Source organism: Patella vulgata, chromosome 8 (assembly GCF_932274485.2).
Source record: "Patella vulgata chromosome 8, xgPatVulg1.2, whole genome shotgun sequence".
Taxonomy (NCBI): Eukaryota; Metazoa; Mollusca; class Gastropoda; family Patellidae; genus Patella; species Patella vulgata.
In genome coordinates this window covers 14,346,695-14,370,011 of record NC_065886.2, presented here as the reverse complement: position 1 = coordinate 14,370,011, position 23,317 = coordinate 14,346,695, and the positions used below count along the sequence as shown (strand labels likewise).

Here is a 23,317-nt window from a genome sequence, read left to right as displayed (position 1 = left end):
GTGTAATTCATATATTCATCATGGTGGATCGTATTACAGATGAGGGTAACTTTTCAGATTTTGAAAGAAAAAAAAACCACCAAAAACAAAAACAACCGCGAATTGAATTATAGACAAAACAAAGCCAGGATAACGACACGACAAGTACAAGACTGTAATAATTATACTATATGGACCAGGAACCGAGTATGACGTCATCGTAGCCATCTCGGAATTGTGATGCATAATTATCCAAGGAACTAGTGGAGCCTTAGGCTTTTTTTGGAAGAGCCTCCCCACTCAGAAGAAGGAATACATCAGCCAGATGAGTAGCGCTTGGGGACCAGTGGGCGAATATTATATTCATTTGGGAATGAGCGAAACAATGATATTCTGGTTGCTTTTGATTTGTGAATGATTTTGAGAAGTTCTGTGTATTTTACTTATATGGGTATTATCCCGGGAAACGAAATGGGCGCTGCTGCTGAGATTGCTCTTGGCTGTTATATATTCCTGATGGGTAGCAAATATATTATTTATATATATGATTCTTTGTATTTTAGGTATTGGAAATGAAGACAATTCTCCTAACAACGATGACGTATTTCTATCTGATTCTCCGCCACCTTCTCTATCCAATAAAAGACGTTCTGACGTCAGTAGGATTTCCTACAATCTTATCTACAATCAACCAGTCGTGTGAGTATAAATTTATGAATATGGCAAATAATGTTGAAAATAGTCAAAAAAAGATGCACTTAATTAAGATTTAGAGATAGAGCTGGCCGTTCATATGCTATAATAGTTTAAAAATAGTTAATGAATATACAATGTATTGAAAATTGCATTCGAATTACTTTATTTTGAGCGAAGTTATGAATGTTTGAAGTTTTGACGAGATATAGCCTTAATGTTAAGTACCAATGCTACGATATTATAGGAAGTCTATATTATTTTGTCATTTTAACGTTTAAAGGAGCTAAGTCTCTAACTCAATATCATCCAAAATCTTCAACATTTAAAACACGAATTATTTGTCAATTTAAAACAACATTGATGTTGTGATCTTACCGGAAAAGGGTGGGCTTCTGATATCCAATATTTAAGACAAAATAAATATTTTACCATTGGTACACGAATCGTGTACCATAATGCGTTTCAGCCCCAGTTCTAGCAAGAGACTAGAGGAACGAGGCTAGACATATTGCACCAAACTAAACGGCTTATGTAGACTGGAATAACCACACGCTAGGAATTTGCACTCGATTGAGACTGCTGGCTTATTTCACGGAACATAACTGATTTGAAATTAGAGTAAAAACGGAAACGACTGAATGTAAATCAATTTATATACATTCATATTACGGTATTATATTTGTTGCGACCCACTTGTGTCAATTTTTAGGTCCCAAATATTAGCGATTTAGCCCCTTTAACGAAGATGTGACAGACATGGTGTAATCTACTTAATATCTCAGACATCCGATGGCCCAGGGAGTTGGTTTTGGGCTTCACATGTGAATAAATGTTTAAATAATAATTTATATACCATTTGAAGCCAGAAAATAATCTACAATAGACAGATATAGGTCTTACATAATGCAACTTTTAAATCGGAATTCTTTAGGAGCGTATATTTGTCCTTGTTTTAAGTTCCATACCCTCGTTTCTGGGGATAAATCGAGGGTAACGACACAGCTGGAAAAATGTTAATGATCAGCTTATGTCATATGAACTCCGATACCAAACTCCTAATCGTGTTTCCGAAAGTTAATTACTGATAAGAGCTTTTCCAGTAACAGCTTTTCCAGTAAAATATGTACATATTATATACATATTTTTTTTATATATTGCCAGGGACAGTTTATTTATAATCAAGTTTGCAATTTCAACTTATTTATGTATAATTTTATATTTTCAGGGACAGTTTATTTGTAAATTTAAGTGCTTTATACGCCATGTTGGTAGTTGTATTAGGAACAGTTTTACCTTTAGCTGAGAATTTTACACCTTTACAAAGACCGTATTTATTTCAGGTAAGTACCGCTAAAGAAATGTTTGACTGTTACCATATGCGTTCTATGAATCTGAGAGGTGCGGAACGTGGTAGCCGAGCGACTAAAATGACCCGGTTTCGAATACGGGCGTACGACCAGAAGAACCTGCGGGACTTTAAATTCCGTTTAGTTTGAGTGATGCAAGACACGTCGTTATTCGTTAACCAGGCCAATGAAGAGGAATGCTTTCTTATACTCAATACAAACTGGGTCAAACCGCTGTTACAATTGTATTTCAATGGTAGGGGTTTCTAGCAGTGGGGGAAATGAGGGGAGAAAACCAACGTGGTTGGGCAGGCAACCCTACTCCTTGTTTCGTACAAGTGTGGCATCGAAACTACGTCACTTTACTCAATGACAAACCTTATTGATCTAAAGCCTTCGCGTTAGACCATTCGGCCACGCAGGTCCGTTCGGCTAATGTAACTATATTCCATGTTCTTGTGTTTTTCAGGGTTTTTACATTTATTTATATGGCGTCGGTGTGTTGTTTCTGATCTTCCTCTATATTTTTGTACTCAAGACAACTGGTTGTTGTTCTTGTTGTAAAAAATCATCCAATCAGAAGGACAAGATTCTTACACCTTTGCAGAAACCAACCAATCACCATAAATTTACTTATGACGATTCGCCAAATGCACATACGGGTAGTTTCTACCTTAGATTAGGCGCTGTAGGTAAGATAATGTTTTAAAAGTATTATTAGATACGGGTGGTTAAATATGGGCTTTTCTTCGAATGACAATAATTTGAATATGACAGTATCTGTTTTAGTGCGTTGGACATTAGCCTACAAAAATCAATTTCAAGAAACATTCTGCGAGGTTTTAAAGAAAGAGCTGGCGGTATTTCCTATTTTAGTTCAAAAACAGAGAATTGAAATATAACTTATAAGCTTATATTTACAGCGTTTGGTATTGGTAGTATAATAATGTCCCTGACAGGCCTCCATAATTACCTTTATAGATATACTATATTTAATATTATTACAGCATTTGGTATTTATAGTGTTCCTGATGGGCTTCAATAATAACCTTTTATAGCTATGTAATAATTGATATAATTACAGCATTTGGTATTGGTAGTATGATAAAAAGTGGCTTACAGTTTGGTATATTTTTTGAAACTGGTCCTCTATCTGGTTGTTTACATGTAACCTATGGCTTGAGACATCTCTTACATTTGTTCTTCACCTTCTCACAACTTTACTTTGTCTTCTTAAACTCTAAGGTATGTTTGCAATATCCAGTGAAATGTCCTGTTCTGTCGAGCACCCCTCGATGTCTTCTGGAAACATATATTCATAAAGCAATTCACAATTTCAAAGCTCTATTCTCATTGGTCGTTCTTTTTTAAGACATACTCAGACTTATTCTCAGATAAATCCCATCACGAGACACTACTCCTTGTTACGTACAAATGTAGGACCTAAATCGTGGCTAAGTGGGTAAGACGCTGGCTCGCTAGTCTGGAGGTCGGATGCTTGATCCCGTCATTGGTCGGGAAAGTTCACCCAGATTTTCCAGCGCAGTTCCTCCTTGTCAGTGATGCAGCACGGAGGGCCTGACAAGGACAGCTGTCTAGTCGTTCGAATGGGACGAAAAACCGAGGTCCCGTGTACACATTGGCGTGCACGTAAAAGATCCCTTGACAGTCGGAATTCGATATAAGAGTAGGCCGTAATGCCGCTGTCCGGGAAAAATTTCCCTCAGAGCACACTGTATAGCGTATGCCCGTCTTCATTAGCCAAGTTCGGAGCAAAACAGTAGGACGTTAAACCCCATTTCATTTCATTTATCCGATTCTCAAATATCTGATTGTTTAAATGGTGTGTTTTATTATTGATTAGATCTGTGTACAGCGGTTTAAGTTGATAACAAGATTTGGATTGATGCACATGGTAGCTGTTAATATCTGTGTGTGGGCAGAAAACATCGTACACGAAACTCTCATCAAATTTAAAGAATCGTCTGCACAGTCCAACCACACGTTTGGTAAGTAATGTGTATAATATCTAAGTCAAGTTATTGATAGTACGTTGATCCATTAAACAGGGAGAGAAATGAGGTTTAACGCCCATTCGACACAAACTAGGTCATTTTGGGACTAAAACATGGTTCAATTTTATTTTAATAATTCGCTTGCGCGTAGGTGTCGTTAGCAATGGGGGGAAATAGGAGGATCCAGTGAAAAGCCACGAGGTTGGACAGGCGATCCTACTCCTTGTCGGGTACAACCGGGGAATCGAAACTCCGCCACTTGGCTCAATGAAAAACCTTATGATACAGCGCGCACGTACTAACCATTCGGTCATATATACCCCACCCCAACCCTTGATCCATTAAAACTGCCCATTAAAAATACAACGTATTCATTTCAATGCGCAATAGGCTAAATAAATCAATTAACTCGCATAAAGCGCCTGTATGTCGCTTATGTAAAATGCAATACGTAAACTTCGGCCATATTTGAATACTAGCTATGGCAAAGCATGACCATATTTGAATACTAACTATGTTAGCGAACAATTACCCATACAACGGAAGTAAGATCGAATTGTGAATGGTCTGTTATAAATATGGCAAACAGTTTTGTTTCTCAGAAGTGAAGCCGTGAGCATGAACTTGTTCGGCATTTTGGGAGCCACAGTGTGTCAGTGAGATTGGGGATTTTGTTTTGTCATTCGTGGAGGGATGGAAGAACTGGCGGGACATTAGTCGTTCCTATAGTACCAAAAATAAAGGCCTGTGTGTAATAGCAGACCATAGTGCTACTGCCCGGTAACAAACAACCCACTGCCTCAAAGTACACTGCATGTCGTATGCCAATCTGTATAGCCCGTATTGATCAAGAAAGATAAGATGTTTAACATTTGGTATGTTATTATTTCAGCCCATCATTTAGATGATATGTTAGATTGTAATGATGAGAGTATAATGAATAGTGTAGTAGAATCATCAGGACCCTATCTTTATCCATGTAGTATAGAATACAGTCTTATCTGTGCAAGTAAGTCAACTTCTTTCTGTCATATTGTTTCCCGTGGGCTCAGGTAGCCGAGCGGGCACGCGGCCCTAAACTCTGGACTACAATGTCCAGGGTTCGGATCTCGGCGTGGTACCTAGTCGATACGTTGCAACGAAAGGCCGAGGTCCACGCGTAAGCGTTAGATCATAAGGTCTGCCATTGAGTCAGACTTGTACGTGACACGGAGTAGGGTCGCCGGACTAAATCCGCAGGTTTTCTCCAATAACACATAATTCTGGCTACTGCTAAAAGATTCTTGTGCGATAAATAATTAGTAATTAAAGATGCATCATCTAAAATTTAGATAACGAGTTGGTCGTTCGTGTTATAATAGTTCAAAAATGGATAATGCCAAATGAATATATTGAAAATTTCATTCAAATTACTTTATTCTGAGCCAAGTTATCATTTAATCCTTGTAAGACATATAGAAGTAGATTTCACAAATTAAAAACCCTTATATGAAATGAAATGAAATGAAATGAAACGGAGTTTAACGTCCTACTGTTCTGCTCCTAACCTGGGCTAATGAAGACGGGCATACGCCATACAGTGTGCTATGAGGGAAATTTTGCCCGGACAGCGGCACTACGGCCTACTCTTATATCGAATTCCAACTGCCAAGGGATCTTTTACGTGCACGCCAATGTGTACACGGGACCTCGGTTTTTCGTCCCATCCGAACGACTAGACAGCTTTCCTTGTCAGCCCCTCCGTCCTGCATCACTGACAAGGGAGAACCACGCCGGAAAATCTGGATGAACTTTCTCGGCCAATGCAGGGATCGGACACCCGACCTCCAGGCTAGCGAGCCAGCGCCTTACCCACTTAGCCACGTGGTCCCCTCCCTTATATGGATATACTACTTCTCAGTTTGTTAACATGCTACGTTTCGATACACATACAGATGTCATTATTTGCTTGATAACGATACCTGTATGTGTATCGAAACCTAGCATGTTAATAAATTGAGAAGTAGTATCCATATAAGGTTCTTTAACAAGTTATCAATGTTTGCAGTTTTGACAAGATGTATGCATTGATTGTTTATTATCTACCCACGGTACTGGTATATTCGATTCTTAGCCCCGCTTCTCCATTATTAAATTAAATCATTCAATGGTCAAACAATTCTAATCTAGTTGAAATCTCGCGCATCCGATTGCATCGAGAGTTGATTATGGTCTTGTCAAGTTAATAAATGTCTTAATTTATAATTTTATAACATCTAAGGCCTAAAGAATGACCTACAATAGGCAGATTTAGCTCTTACATAATGTATCTTTAACTGTATATATTTTAACAAGATTTTATAAAAATATTTTCAGGTATTGTTTATGTCATGTGGTCAAATATCGGTAGAATTGGTATATCCAGAAATCATGATGGTAAACAGTGGTCAGCCAAAGCCAAGGCCAACAGATTGAACGTGGACTGTTCGAGTTCAAGTCGTGGACTATTCCTAGGAATAATCTTAGTTGTTGCAGTGGTCATCACGATCATCGCGTTCTTCGTCATGATAAAAATCAAATCACGTAGTGGTGACGCTATCATGGTGGAACACCTCTCAGAAATTATCTGTTATGTCATGACGGCGGTGGCGGTGATCCTAGCTTTTTATAAAGTGCAGCCACTCGGTTATCGCAAACACCAATCAATGGACTTGGAACAGATCCTTCTGATCATTGGTCTCTTCGGCATCTACCTCTTCTCCTTACTCAGTATTATCGCCGCGTCTTTCTCGCAATCAATGATTCAGAGCCTGTTGATCATGATATCCGGTGTGTTGCGAATGTTTCAAGCTACTCTTCAGACTGTATTCATTATGAACACTATCAGACGTTTTGCCGGGTCGAAAGAACACGAACAAGAAAAACCGGGTCGTGAATTGGTGACCTTTCTACTTGTGGCGAACATTGCTCTGTGGGGCATGAACACGTTCGAGGTACAGCAGACTGAAGCCAACCCGATACAAATGGATTTTTACGGTTTGTTAGCCTGGAGTATTTTTACACACATTTCTAGTCCATTATCTATCTTCTACCGATTTCATTCGACTGTTTGTTTATCAAATATCTGGAAACATGCCTGGAAGCGTCGAGTGGCCAGATTATAAAAACAATGAACCACTTCACTGCTGTTAAACTTGACACCATAACTTTAATAACCAACCTTGTTACCAAACCTTCACCAGTATCGTCGCCAGCCGTGTTTCATTTAAAACACAAAGGTCGTTTTGTGGACTGCTGTTAAACTTGGCACCATAACTATAATAACCAGCCTCGTAATGTAGTTACCAAACCTTCACGATCATCGTCGCCAGCCATGTTTCATTTAAAAGCACAACGATCGTTCTGTGGACTGCTGTTAAACTTGACACCATAACTATAATAATCAGCCTCGTAATGTAGTTACCAAACCTTCACGATCATCGTCGCCAGCCATGTTTCATTTAAAAGCACAACGATCGTTCTGTGGACTGCTGTTAAACTTGACACCATAACTATAATAATCAGCCTCGTAATGTTGTAACCAAACCTTCACGATCATCGTCGCCAGCCATGTTTCATTAAAAGCACCACAATCGCGCTAGGGACTACTGTTACACTTAACTCCTAGATCCATATTATTATGGATTTCTGTATCAACTTTATTTTTTTTATTTTAGTAGCCACAATGCTAGAATAAAAGTATATGAATCAATTTGTTACAAGATTTCTTTGTGGATAATTTATGTTATTCATTGGCACCAAGTGCATCATTGCACGCTTTGTTAAGGATTAAGCTGTTCCAGTGGCATTTAGTTGTTTCAGTAACATTTACTCATTTCAATGGCATTTAGTTATTGAGCCTTAAAGATGGATTATGTAAGGCTGAGATAAAGAGCTGAGTGTTCTCGCTATAATAGTTAATAAAAGATAATGAAAAGGGAATATGATAAACATTTTAGTCAAATTACTTCATTCTGAAAGGAGTTATTGCCGTTTGAAGAACAGTGTAATCTCGATTGCCATTGCTACCGTTGTTACAACAATAGAAATGAATTGAAATGGGGTTTAACGTCCTACTTGTTACAACAATAAAGAAAGAATCGACTATCCAAATTTAAATTAAATTATTAACTGGCAATCGTGTATAAATTCGTTAAAAATCAATACCATCCGAAGACCTAGAGAGTTGATTATGGGCTTGGCATGTGAATAAATGTCTAATTATTTATATAACAATGTAGACCAAACGAAAGATCTGCATTACGTAGATTTAGCTCTTTCATACAGCATTTTTAAATATACATGACATAATTCTGTGGTATACAATTACTGATTATTATTGAGGGGCATTTGGATTAGAATCACAGGAGAAATGTCGCATGGTAATAATAAACCATTGTTTATGATAACAATTACTAATGGACAATAACAATTATTAATAGACAATAACAAATAGTAATGGAGAATAACAAGTTAATATGTAGCTATTGTGTTTATATAGGAATGGAAAATATGAGAGTTACCAACTCCTTGATGACAAATTCATAAAATAGACAAGTGTAACAATCTTCAGCAAAAGTGTAGAACACAATTTATGTACCCTTATTAATATACAAAATGGCATATTGTTAAATTTTATTTAATGAGATTTCATGTGCAGCTACATGTAAAATAAAATGGCCATGTATTAGTATATTTTTTGTATAATGATATATTTTTAGTATTTATAATAGTGCTAGATTTTGTTGTTTATAAGTTGATATTAGAATAATGTATATAATGTATATATTATAGTTTATAAAATAAAGGAACAGTGTACACTACGCTTTTAACAACAGCAAAAGGTTCATACTACTACCACTACCACTACTACTACTACTACTACTAGAGGGTTTTCAGAAGGTGAGGGGGGGGGACGGGTGCTGCCCCCACTTGGTTGTGCGAAGCCCAGCCCTCGGTGGGCGGACTGACGGGCACTCAACCAAGTCACCAACCGGATCGTTTCGGAGTAAATTACGACGGGGAACTTTGCCATTTTTAAGTATTTTTGTTCTCCTTTCCAGCGAGAATATATGTGGCAAAAAAATTTTCGCCACCGCGCCTGCACTACTACTACTACTGCTACTACTAAACCCAATTTTAACGGTTTTCTTTGAAATAACGTCCTTAGCTTGTTTTTGTATGTAAAATCTAGTCAGATAAAATTAAAACCAATATTATCCCCGGTTGAGAGTTGCAATGATTTCAAAATCATTTTTAAAATGTATATAAATAAGACCTTTGCTGAAAGACAAAACCATAATAAAAGAGATCATGTATTATGGCAAATTTCAAAACTAATAAAGGTAAAAAAAAAAAAAGATCTGAAGAACTTCATATTTTTTAAGACTCATGCACCAACAGAGGTAATTATGTTTTACACTGTTAAATTAATACTAATATTTTGCACTATGAATATTACTGAAATAAAATCATTTTGATATAAAATCTATAGATATGTGTGAGTTTTTGTCCGGGGTAACTTTAATAAATACCACCGTACTATGGGCCAGACACTGACTATGACGTCAAAAATATAAAAAAAATCAAACGGTCGATGCGCAATTGTCCAAGATTTATGTCGACTGTACATGAATTGGCGGTTAGGGTTAGGGTAAGCTTTGGGGCTAGATCCAGGTTTGAAGTTATGGTTAGGGTTGGGATTAGCGCTAGCCCTGTTTACATCTCGTGACCTATGACGAAAAATTGAGCTGGCCTTATCATTTAACACTGATCCCGAAAAATGGGAACCCGGCCATCTTGAAAACCCCAGTGCCCTGCCGTTCGACTACAATGATGTTAATTACTCTTATGAGTTATGAGCAATCTTTGTCAGGTTGAAATGTATATATTAGAGATCACTAATAAAACATATAATATAAAGAGTGTAACAAAGCATTTTTATGCAAAACCCCGTGGTATAACTATCAGCTTGAGAATTCAGATAGTCGAATGAACATTTTGAACAATTATTGTCGGAATCAGTGATAGCCAGTGAAGGGGAGATAACACCATTAAATATTCAGAAGTTTTAAAATGTCGAAGTTTTGCATTATACCGGAAAGATGTAGCAAACAAACACAGGTATTTTTAAACATCAATTTAAAAAATTCAACATAAAAATTTTTTGTTTTGTGAACACAAAGCTAAATGATGATGTTGAGGCTAAAACTATAGAAAGCTAGAAGCTTCTGCAAGTACACGATTTCATTGTGTAAAATCCTATACGAACCAACACTAACTGTTGAATCTTGTAGACCACAAGATACAGGTAAGATAAAATATAATTTCACATGGACTAGAGTAGCAGTGGTGAAGTGAAGCGTGGATTGGAAGAACTCGGAGCTTGTGTGCTTCGCTGACCTGGAGGTCTTGTGTTCGATCCCTGTGTTCACCGAGAAAGTTCATCGAGATTTTCCGGCGTGGTTCCCAGTGGCGGCGCCAAGGGGGGGGGGGGCATTTGCCCCCCCCCCCATTAATCTGGTCTGCCCTCTGTTTGCCCCCCCCCCCAATAATTTTAGAAAATAAAAAAAAGTATTTGTGATACGTTTCGGTAATCAATACCCTCTACGGTGAATAAATCCCACATCCCCACTGAGTCATAAACTTGCATGTTGTAGAGCATTTCCGACAGTCTATTTTTCAAAATTTTCTTGGCGAGGTCCCCAATGGACTCGCTACTTTGGCGCTCACAAGGGGAATTCGTTGAGGTTCGCAAGTCCGTTCGTTTGACATTTTGTTCTCTAGTCGGATAAAGTAGTGATCAGGCGACGGACGGTATCTGGTCAGATCTATTTATCTCGACGAACGGTGCCTGACAGAATACTGTAAGACAGCATTTCCGGCAGTCTATTATTCAAAATTTTCTGGGGGAGGACTCCCTACTTTGACGCTCGTGAGTGGGCTTCGTTGTGATTCGCAAGTCCGTTCGTTTGACACTTTACCTCATCGATCAGTGCCTGAAATACTGCAAGGCTGCATTTCCGGCAATCTGGGGCCTGTCTCAAGAAATTTTAACTACGATAAAATCCAAATTTTAGTAATTTGATTGGATAATATTAGATTGATTTTAGTGCTTAGCCAATCAAAATTGAAGTATCCACTAAAACTTGGATTTTATCTATAGTTAAAATTTCGTGAAACAGGGCCCTGTTTTTCAAAATTTTCTGGGGGTGGCCCCCTACCCCTAGTTGAAGCTCGTGCCTTTGCCCCCTTAACCTTGGACTTTGCCCCAGCTTTGCCCCTCCAATCACCGACGGCTGGGCCCGCCACTGGTGGTTCCCCCTTGTCAGTGGTGCAGGACAGCTGGCATGGCAAGCGAAAATGTTTAGTCGCTTGGATGGGAGGAAAACCCGAGGACCAGTGTACACATTGGCGTGCACGAAAAATTACCCTTGACAGTGGGAATTCCATATAAGAGTTCCCTCACAGCACACCGCATGGCATATGTCCGTCTTCATTAGCCCAGTCGGTGCAGAACAGTAGGACGTTAAACCCCATTTTCATTTCCGTTGACCGTTATCGCAGCAACCATTATTTGTCTCGCCATGTTGAATGGTTAGCGCGTGCGCGTTGTATCATAAGTTCTTTCATTGAGTCAACTGACGTGGTTTCGATTGCCCGGTTGTACGTGACAAGTAGGGTAGCCTGTCCAACCTCATGGGTTTTCTTTTTCTGCGGGTACTCTGGTTTCCCCCCACTGCTAAAGACCGCAACGCAAGCGAATTATTGAAATACAATTGAACCGTGTGTTAGTCCCGAAATAACCTACTCTCTCTCTCTCTCTCTCTCTCTCTCTCTCTCTGTCTCTCTCTCTCTCCCGGGACGAAAGATTTGGCAAGGGACTACGTTTAGTCGTTAGGTGGGACGAAACACCGACGTTCCGTGAAAGTAAAATTCAATATAAGAGTAGGCTGTAGTGCCGCTGTCCGGGTAAAGTTTCCCTCATAGCACACTGCGGCGGCGTATTCCCCATCTTCACTAGCCCGGTCGAAGCAGAACAGCAGGACGTTAAACCCCCCAAGCCTTCTTATGCTCAAAATGACAGTGCCCATGTATACATTTAAATGAAAATCCAAAAATGTAACATAAAAAATAACCTTGTTTTAGTATAGCCACAATATGAAATATGTATAACGTCAATACAGAGTTCTAGATACATTATTTCGTGACATAATGAGAGATGGGTTGTTTATAAAAGGTATGAGTATAACGCTAAGACAGAAAGTAAATACAGCTATTTTAAACAATTGTCAAGATTTTGTTAAAGTCACTTTTTTTCTTTTTCTCAAGCATAACGAACCTGTTTTGAGTTAACACCAGTGAAAGAAAAGGTAAGATTTTATTTGATCAATTTATAAACTATTAGGTCTAAAACCATATGTAAATTTGATAATAGATATTTTGTTTAAACAATCGCTGTATATATTAATCTTAATGATCATATTAATATACTGATTTTGCTCAGATAAGTCTAAAACGAAATATAAATTTATTAGTTTATCCGGAAGCAGACCAGTCGGGTTGGCTCCCGGTGTTCGCCGAGAAAGTTCCTCGGAATTTTCGGGCGTAGTTTCGCTTTGTCGGGGATGCAGGACGGATGGCCTGGCAAGAGACGGTATCTAGTCGTTTGGATGGTACGAAAACCCAAGGACCTGTGTACATGTTCGCGTGCACGTAAAATAACCCCGACAGTCAGCCGTAGCATCGCTGTCATGGCAAAATTTCCCTGATATAGCCCAATGTACGGCGTATGCCCGTCTTCATTATCTGAGTCGATGCAGACAATTAGGACAATAAACCCCAGTTCATTTTATTTTATTTCTCTCCCTGTATATCAATGTCAGTGGTCATATTAATATTTCTAATTACTCAAATATGTGTTTAAAACGAAATCTAAATTTGATAGTTTATTTGATAATATCGCCCTACCTTTATATTAATCTTAGTGGACATATTAGTATTTCTATTTAATTAAATTAAATTAACGGTATTTATTATCACAAGCTTGATAACGAATTTGATAATTAGTTTAATCCATATTTCAATAGTCCCAATTTAAAGGGATAATTTAATGTTTTCAGAAATGCAATCTCCCATATTTCCTTCGCATTAAACGTTAAATCCCCCGGAAATGTCCAATGATCGTTAATCTCTTCATATTTCACTAAAACTATCAAATTAGAAAGTGAGATCGATGTAATTATCACGAACAAAAACTGGCTTTCCCCGTAGGTAATCGGAGATGACGAACGAAGAAGGGGTCAATTCTGAGGTCACAGGTGTTTCGGAGGTAGGGAATGAAAATGGACGACCTCTGAGAGTTCAGTTTTATATGAGTGGGGGAAGCCTGACTGAAGAGAACTATCCAGAGAAACTGATGTATGCGACGGAGACCACAGCGGATTGTGTCCTGTCGGGGTTAACGGAGACGTATAATTATACGGCTGACGATGTCAATCATTTTTATACTCCCCCGTTAACGACAGCTATTATAGATCCAGGTAGGTTTTTTTTTTCTTTATTACTTAATTTTATAGGGTCGTGGTTTTTGGTCAGAAATCATATATGTACCTTTCGGGTACACCCCACCAGACCGCCCTCTCCCATTCAGTCAGTTGGTAAATAGTGGTATCGCCAATGCCCAAGCTTGATTTATAACGGATATCTTTACACCCGAACAATCACTTCTTGGGCTGTCCCGGGTACGAATTTCGACGCATGTCGATAAGAACCATACGAATTTTCACATAAGGTTCCCGGTTGTCATTAGTTGCCCCCCCCCCCCCCCCGAGGCTGAATTCGAAAAATACATATTTATGATAAATATTGATATCTAATTATTGACGGCTAAATCCATTCTAAAATGTACTCAAATTCATTATTTCACATAAAACAAAACTATCAACGATACATAATTTCCATTTTTAAGATTAAAAAGAGCCCTATCAAAATATTTTACCCAACACCTATGTGGGCTGGCTTGTTTATATAAAGATGCTGAATGTTGTGAAATCTTTCAATACTCTTTTGGAAAAATATTCCAAATTTAATATATTGAAATTTGCAAGATGCTGAATTTTGCAAAAATTTTCAATACTCTTTTGGAAAAATATTCCTTTAAGAGTTTTGACTTTAAAATATTGAAATTTGCAAAAGTTATAAAATCATCGGTTTCAAGGCTTTATTAAATGGAGCATTAGGTAAGATTGGATGAAGAGCTGGCAGTTCTCGGTATAATAGTTAATAAACAGAATAATAATATGCTGAAAACTTCAGTCAAATTGCTTCACTCTGAACAGAGATATTAGCGATTCAATTTTAGGCTAGCCTAGAACGTCATTACTAATTTTGGTGCAATAATAAACCAAGTCTCGATTGTCCATTTTTACGTTAAATTATCCAACTCAAACAAAATGTATTCAAATCCAGTAAATATCGGAGGTTAACGATGGCATTGAGAGTTGATTATGGTCTGGATACGTTAATTAATGTCTAATTAGGGACTAATAATTTAGATAACATTTCAGATCAGAATTAGCTCTTGTATAATGCATGTTTTAAAAAAAATGAAATTTTGTATAACGAAGTAGCTGCTGGGTCGTGGCCTTGTGTAATATTAGCGCCTATACGTCATAGATTTAGACAAAATAAACTTTCTTTGATCAGATGGTCAGACACAAAGATACTTCTTTTCACACTTGAGTGGTAAACGTCTTTAGCAAGAAAGTTCAGGGATAAAATTAAGTGACATTTCTTCAACGAGAAAATAACCTGACAACCTCGTAGTTCATACTGGTTAAGTCGAAGCCAATAATTACCTCTACTCTTGCTTTAAACATGGTCGGTAAACATTTCTAATTTGACGAGATTTTAAAGTCAATAAACAAAATAAAAAAGTAAACAAAAATCATAATTGTATTGTTTAACTGCGTGCTGTTATTTATTTTATGAAAAACAATTAAATGTCTGCTTAAGGCGGTATGTAAACATAGTTTAAAAGACACAACACATTTAGGGAGATTGATTGTCTGCGAAATCACGCTAGGTAGGAGCGGGCGTTAATCAATGGAGATTTGATTAAAAATATTTATGAACTCAAACAACTTTCTATGAAATTCAAATGGCGGCCAGAGACTTTAATCTCACCTAACTATCGAAAATCCAAGGTATTTTGTTTCCACTGTATTTTCACCCAGGGAGTCGCGGTGTCTCAATAAGTAAGGCACTGGTTCGCTAACCTAGAGATCCCAGCTTCTATCCCGGTGTTGTCAGAGAAAGTTCCTCGGGATTTTCCGGCGTGGTTACCCTGGTGATTGGCGTGCACGTGCAACTCTTGACAAGTGGAATTGGGATAATAGTAGGACGTACCTCGGCTTTCCGGGCAAAATTTTTCTCATAGCACACTGCATGGCGTATGCCTGGTCCAGTAGGACGACAAGCCCCATTTCATTTCTCATTTCTATTAAAAAATGTGGACCACCCGTAAATCTAAAGTTATGATGTGGAAAGTAATAAAAGTCTATCAGTTTGAAAACTTTCATGAACAATAAATGTACATTTGTATCACCCCTTGTCAGTGGTGTAGAAAGCATGGGCTGGCAACCTAGGTCTCGTGTACACACTGGTGCGAACGTAAAAGAACTCTTAGCAGTTGGGATTCGATATAAGAGTAGGTCGTAGCGCCGCTGCTCGGGTACAATTTTTCTAATAGCACACTGTAGAAGGACATTAAATTTCATTTTAGCTAAAACGTCTGTACTATCTGTAAAGTATTTATAATCCATTTATTTCAGAAAATGATTGTTCCACCGATCTCCCCGACAACCAACCAGCCGCCATTAAACTGTCCAAAAGTGAAAGATTCAGTTTGTTTTGGCATTCTATAATCGATAATCAAATCTGGTGGGTTAAATTGAAAATATTACATAAACATTATTTTACACCGAAGTCCCAGTAGCAGTAGTATTAATCAATCGGCGCCGACGGCATCATCTTTCACGTCACATGATTAAACATAGCGGCAACCATGTCTTCAAACAAAGCATGTGACTTGTCGAAATAAATGGATGTTGAGTGGTGATTGTCTAATGAATTCTACAATCGGGCGAATGCTTCAGCGAAACGGACACACTAGGCGAATATAATTCGGCCGTTATATCAAATAGGTTTGATTTGGGCGAATCATTCAGCCGAATGACAGTGAACACACTAGTCGAATTTCGACACCGATTGATTTCGCCGAAAGATCCCCAAAGGAATTCTCATATCTGATAATGTTTGTTGACTTTTGTATTATAACCCTGGTTAATCTCGATTTATTTTATTCCTTTTTTCCAGTGATTATTTATGTATATTATTTAGTGGATTGTATGCTATGATACTGGTAATACTAGGCTTGGTTATATCTGTATCCAGAACTTATACACCGGATATAAACAGCTTACCTCATGTGGTAAGTCTAAAACAAGTTTAACATACGGTACTCTTCGGTGTTGAATGTTGTATACGATATGTAATGTTCAATGACATATCTTGCTCTATTAACCCTGGACCTAGGGGAAACCGTAAAACTATAAATGTCCAATTGACACTTTTTAGGTGCTCCCGGACAATTAAGTAGACCTTCCAACAGACACGCCATCAAGCTAATAATCTGAACACAGCACCAGTTACTCTTCGCCCATATAGCTCTGACAAAAATAGTTTCTAACCTGTTGACAAGAAGTAATTGCCGACTCAGACATATCTCCTCCTTCGCACCACCCCTATACCACACACCTTGCTCTCTAAAACACCTACACGCCATACACCACACTGATCAGCAGTTAATATTCACTAGCCCGCGACAATCACTGATAAGAATGACATCGATGCGACTTAATGAGCCACAAATATTAACTTTTTTCCTCCGACAAATTAAATTCTAAAACATTTTTTTTATGTATTAGAAAAATAAAAAAAGACGTTTGAAGTATTAGTGGGTAAAAATTATTTCCTATTTTAGTGTAAGGGGGTATTAAAATGAGTAAAAGACGCCATTCTGCTCGAATCATTAACGTCTTATGTAAACAATGCACGCGCCATTGAGCCAATGATTGACGCCGCGTGATATGACGTCATGTGTTGAAGGCAGTCATCTTTTACAGAGATATTAGAAGACTTTCTAATACTCTGTGAAACAGATTGGCCATACACACCAAATCATTTTTTCTTTATTGACCCCCCCCCCCCCACCATCACCAAATGAAAACCCCCATCACCGATTAAGATAAAACGATAGACCCGTTCCACTATACACCGCCTAGATCTATTTCTTAAGGCTGATTTAAGATTTCGTCAAGGTCACTGAGATGTAAATAAGGTTAGAGCATGTGATTGTTGGCGAGATTGTAGGGCTAGGGTTAGTGTTAGGGTTGGGATTAGCGCTAGCCCTGTTTACATCTCGTTACCTTTGTCCTAACTTGAAGTTGGCCTTATAAAATAGATCTAACCCCATTCAACCCCTCCATCGCTATCATTAAGATAAGACACGAGAGCCGTTTTACTAGTCACACACTTTAGTTTTTACCCAAATCTTGCCCCATTCGCTAATCTCTAAATTATATTTTATTAAATCATATTTTTCAGCTCTTCTCTCTGTATCTTTATGTCGTCAGCATCGCATTCCTGGCGTTTGTGATACTCTATCTGATTCGTAACTCGCCATTACACCAGCGAATTAAAGCATTTATCAGTACAGATAGTTTAATAAGTAATAAAGAAGATTTAACCAATCCAGCCGTAACCTATGACGTATCGCCCACATCCAACACCGGCAGCTTTTACTTGCGACTGGCGGCAATTGGTAAGTTAGCGTCCTGTAATACGTTGACAAATTTTTTAACACAGAAATGGAGTTAAACGCCCTACTGTTCTGTCCCGACTGAGTTTATGAAGACTGGCATACGCCATAAAGTGTGCCATGATGGAAATTTTGCCCGGACAGCAGCGCTACGGTCTACTCTTATACCAAATTCCTACTGCCAAGGGATATTTACGTGCACGCCAGTGTGTACACGAGGCCTCTGTCTTGTACACCTCTACTTTACATTTACTCCATTAAGAGGAAAGCTAAGATTTTGTAAACTCATATTTTTATGCCAACGCCACAGCGAAGGGGGCACCGTGTTCAATATGTTTTTTTTATTTGACCAGGTTTTGGTATTGGTAGTATGATAATGATTGGACTACAAGTTGGTCAGTTTCTAGAGGTTTTATCACTGACCGGAAGTGTAGATGTTATGATTGGTCTATCACACCTGTTACATTTATTCTATACTTTTATACAACTTTATTTTATATTCTCGTATTCTAAGGTAAGTTCTGGGAGTCATGGTGATTCAATGATTCTGATTCTCCGGTGCGGTTTCCCCTTGTCAGTGATGCAGGACGGGGAAACAGTGCCTAGTCATTCGGGTGGTACCAAAACCCGAAGTCTCGTGTAAAAGAACTCTTGACCGTTGGAATTCAATTGCTTTAAAAGTAGGAGAACCATAGAAAACTCACGAAAGAGAGAGAGTTTAATATCCACTCGACAGAATCTGTTATTTCAGTACTAACATATGGTATAATTTTATTGTAGTAATGCGCTTGCGTGTAGGGGTTTATATAAAGAAAATCGGGGATAAAACCCACGAGATTAGACAGGCGAGCATACCCCGCAGTTACGCACGAGCTTGTGCGCGAAACCATGCCACTTGATTCAATGACGGACTTTTTGCTCTAACGCTCACGCGTCAGACCACTCGACAATCACCCCTCCCCATCTCCCCATTGATTAATCGGGATTGGTGGATTAAGCATGTAATCATGCCTGCCATTATTGACCTAGATATGGAGTCGATCTAAAACAGGAACTAGTACGAATTAACAAAAGTTTGTAATATATGACATAGCTTTATGTTGAAATAAAAACATATTTTAATATAAAATCATCTGATTCTCGTTTCAAGCTGTGTTACCAAAGATTTAAGCTGGTAGCAAGATTTGGATTAATGCATCTGGTAGCAACGAATTTATGTGTTTGGTTCTCTGATGTAGTCACAGCTACTTTAACCATGGTTCCTAATGACAACATAACAATTACCATGAAAACCAATATCTCCAAATATGGTATGTTACTTCGATTTCGAATACGCCCGAATTGAAAATGTCGTTAGATCTCCTGATTATTAATTAATGTTATATCCTTGATATACCCTGAGTTAACCCCCTGCCACTTACTATTCCCGTATCTGTAATCTAATGTTATACCCTTTATTTAACCTTAGTTACCATTAATATTTAATGTTATACCCCTTATTTAAACAGAGTTACCTCCCCATTACTATTCTGGTACGTGTAATTTAATGTTATATGAATGATGTAACCAGCGTTACCTTAACATCTCTCTTCACGTATATATACATTAATGTTGTATCCTTGATGTAATCAGAATCCCCCCCCCCGCCCCCAACCATCTCTCGTCACGTACCTGTAATGTAATATTATATTCTCGTTGTAATGTTATATCTTTTATGTGACCTGCCCCCTCCCCCTACATCTCTCTACACGTACCTGTAATTTAATGTTATATTGTCGTTGTAATGTTATATCTTTTAATTGACCTGCTCCCACCCCCTACATCTCTCTACACGTACCTGTAATTTAATGTTATATCCTTGATGTAACCAGAGTTACCTTCCCATATCTCGTCACGTACCTGTAATTAGATGTTAAAACCTTAATATACCCTGAGTTACCCCTCCATCTCTCTTTAGGTACCTGTAATTTAAAGAAGCATTATGTAAGATTTACCTGAAGAGCTGGCCGTTCTTGCTATAATACTTTAAAAATAGATAATGCAAAATGAATATATTGAACATCATTTCTACTGTTTATGTTTATTATCACAGATGATCATTGGATACCAGAAAGTAATAATATATTGATTGACAGTAGTCTTGGTACAATTAACCAATCGCTGAGTCCCTACCTATATCCATGTAGTATCCAATACAGTTTTATATGTACAGGTAAACTTTCTTTTACATTAAAACATATAGTACTCAAGGTCGGGCCCAAATTTACCAGTCCCCATACACATAATCCAAGTACCCCTTGTTTTTCACATAATGTTTTAAAATTAAAAGTAATTAAACACAAAATTTATCAGCGAGCTTCCGATGGGCAATGTCGACGATTGCCTTAATAAACATGTCAATTGTTGACGAACAGGATAGACGACATAACATCACATTGAAATGTGACCGTATAAAAAAGAAACTTGATAACTGCACCCACTGCCTTTTCATCACATTGGCTTAATCACAAGAACCCGTTCATGAGTAAAACTACTTAAAGCGATAATTTCATATTTTCGAAGAAATTCAAAACATAATTATTTCTATGTCTTTTGTTCAATAGGTTATCAACTCACTATTATACGACCATGGGCATTATATCCCACCCTTCAAAATCATTGACACAGGAAATAATAACACAATTACCTTCCTTTATTTTCCTATTGCCTCCATGCATTAGCTACCTTCAAACGTTGATATTTTTGCCAATTTCTCAGCTGGCATTCGCCATACAGTGTGCTATGAGGGAAATTTTGCCCGGGCAGCGGCACTATCGCCTACTCTTATATCGAATTCCAACTGCCAACGTAAAAGATCCCTTGGCAGTTGGAATTCGATATAAGAGTAGGCGATAGTGCCGCTGTCCGGGCAAAATTTCCCTCATAGCACAATGTATGCCGAATGCCCGTCTTCATTAGCCCAGCATAGGAGCAGAACAGTAGGACGTTAAACCCCATTTCATTTCATTTCATTTTTCTCAGCTGGCAATAGTGACTTATAGGATTAATAGGATTATTCTTTGACAAGGCAGGACGGTTTATGGATACCATCTATTTTAAGGCTTTATTTTAATAAATTTTAAAAATATAACTTATAAATATGAAATTGCAGCTTTAACGCTATTAACGAGTGTATGAATTTAAACTAGGAGGAGAGCTGTTGATATGTCATACTCTTCTTGAGCTAATTCACCAGTTGCTTTATTTATCTTTTTAGGCATAACGTATATAATGTGGAAAAATATTGGTAACAATAGTAACAGTGAGAATCAAGAAAACAAAGCGGATGCCAAGGTGAAGGTCAAACGTTCCAGATTGAATATCGATTGTACGAATTCTAGCAAAGGTCTCTTCTTTGGCGTTTTTCTCTTGGTTGTAACCGTAATCGTGTCTATAATATTTATAGTATTACAGCGTGGTAACCACGAGAGTCGGATTGCCGCTTTCCAAACGCTATATATTTCGGACCTCGTTGTGGGTGCCATATTGTTACTGGCTGCCATCTTGGCCTTTTGGAACATGCGCAATCTGCAATTCAACTCAAACAAAACGCTGGATCTCGAGGAAGTGTTGTTGCTAATATCGCTATCCGGTATTTATATGTTTCATCTGTTCAGTATAATAGCTGCCTACCATGTCACGGAAAGCCCTTCGAGGTTACTTACTGGGGCTAGCGTCGTTATTATTTTGCAAGCCACCACACAAACCGTGGCTATATTTTGCGGATTACGCATGCGTATTAGAAGTAGAGATCAAGAATATCTTAAACCTGGTCGCGAGGCAACAACATTTCTTTTAGTTTCGAATATGGCTTTATTTGGTGTTGATACAGTTGTTGTTCAAAATGCAGAAACAAACCCCATTCAAATTTTATTCTTCGGAAATTTATCATGGTATATACTTATCCACATTGCCTGGCCCTTTGTTATATTTTATCGTATACAGTCAGCCGTGTGTTTATCGAATGTATGGAAACGCACTGGTGACAATTTAACCAAAGCATCATCCTCAGCAGCATCATCAACTGGAAAATTATCGTCTTCAGAATGCTAAGGTATAGCTTCAAATTTGTTTCATTGTATATACATAGTCAAATTTCATCCTTTAACTTAATCATTATACGATATGTACATGTATACTATCATTATCTATACGATATATACACGTATATTTTCATTATATATACGATATGTACATACTATCATTATTGTATACGATATGTACATGTATACCATCATTACATATATTTTATCATTATATAGACGATATGTACATGTATAACTATCATTATTTATACGATATGTACATGTATACCATCATTACATATACGATATGTATACCATCATTATATATGCTATCATTATATATACAATATGTACATGTATACTATTAGTTGCCGTGTTTTAACTGCCCATTGGGACTTCAAATGGCAGACGTTAGTGGTTGACAAATACGGATATCTTATTTCATTAATTATTGACTAAATATATTCATTTTCCCAACTGATTAGACGAACTTTATTTTCAGAAAAAAATAAGTTTAATAGTTGACCCTTTAATCTCTTAAGGGATATATCTTTATATCTTTGTTTGTATCAGTAATTTTCTTTTTAAATAAACGAGATGTTAAATACAGATATTTCATATTTCATTGGTTTTTTTAATTTGTTTTACTGTCTTTACACGTGGATGGAGAGTAAATATATGGGCGTGGATGGTTTTACTATTTTTACAGATGGGCATGGACGGTTTTACAAATAGTATTTGGCTCATGAATTATCTTAAATTCCGATCTCCTCTGAGCATGTCATGTTTCATATTAAATATCGTGGCAAATTTATAAAATATACGACTACCATTTCTATATGCTTGTGTGGGTTAGTCCTAATTGTGTGTGTTATCCCCGGTTGTACGTGACAAGGAGTAGGGTCGCCTGTCCAACCTCGTGGGTTTTCTCCGGGTCCTCCCACTGCTATTAAAGACCCCTACGCGCAAGCGAATTATTGAAATAAAAAATTAAACCACGTGTTAGTCCCGAAATGACCTAGTTTGTGTCGAGTGGACGTTAAACCCCATTTCTCTCTCTCTCTTTTTTCCTAATTATGTGCATATAGCTGGTCGTGTGACATGATATTGACTGTGATCAGAAAGTAGTCAAGTATCGTTAACGTTTCATTTACGTGCGCTATGTGGTGCATTGCTTCCAGTTTACATCAAACACGTTATTATTGCCTGGGGCCGTTTCAGATTGAATTTAAAGTCAGCGATAACGACAATATTCATCTGTTTCATCCCGAAATAACTGAAGTGAATAATTGCATCTTCGAAAAACACTTTCAGGAC

General features: G+C 37.7%; 2 protein-coding genes across 2 annotated transcripts in view; both read left to right on the top strand.

Annotated features, from left to right (window-relative positions):
* The window catches only part of LOC126830046 (proton channel OtopLc), a 39,324-nt gene extending 29,777 nt beyond the window's left edge, over window positions 1-9,547 (top strand). Inside the window, exons 3-9 of the mRNA XM_050560262.2 lie at window positions 543-678; window positions 1,901-2,015; window positions 2,491-2,713; window positions 3,106-3,266; window positions 3,886-4,030; window positions 4,929-5,045; window positions 6,392-9,547. Coding sequence (XP_050416219.2) covers window positions 543-678; window positions 1,901-2,015; window positions 2,491-2,713; window positions 3,106-3,266; window positions 3,886-4,030; window positions 4,929-5,045; window positions 6,392-7,179 — 1,685 coding nt within the window. The 3' untranslated portion in view covers window positions 7,180-9,547. The remainder of the gene's footprint in view (window positions 1-542; window positions 679-1,900; window positions 2,016-2,490; window positions 2,714-3,105; window positions 3,267-3,885; window positions 4,031-4,928; window positions 5,046-6,391) is intronic.
* A 686-nt stretch (window positions 9,548-10,233) lies between these two features.
* On the top strand, window positions 10,234-22,625 carry LOC126830742 (proton channel OtopLc). The gene is made up of 10 exons (XM_050561138.2): window positions 10,234-10,364; window positions 12,386-12,426; window positions 13,328-13,596; window positions 15,889-15,997; window positions 16,433-16,547; window positions 17,723-17,939; window positions 18,290-18,450; window positions 19,087-19,246; window positions 20,029-20,148; window positions 21,193-22,625. Exons 3-10 carry the CDS (start codon window positions 13,338-13,340, stop codon window positions 22,026-22,028), a joined length of 1,977 nt encoding a protein of 658 aa, XP_050417095.2. The 5' UTR covers window positions 10,234-10,364; window positions 12,386-12,426; window positions 13,328-13,337; the 3' UTR covers window positions 22,029-22,625.
* Window positions 22,626-23,317: the final 692 nt, after the last annotated feature.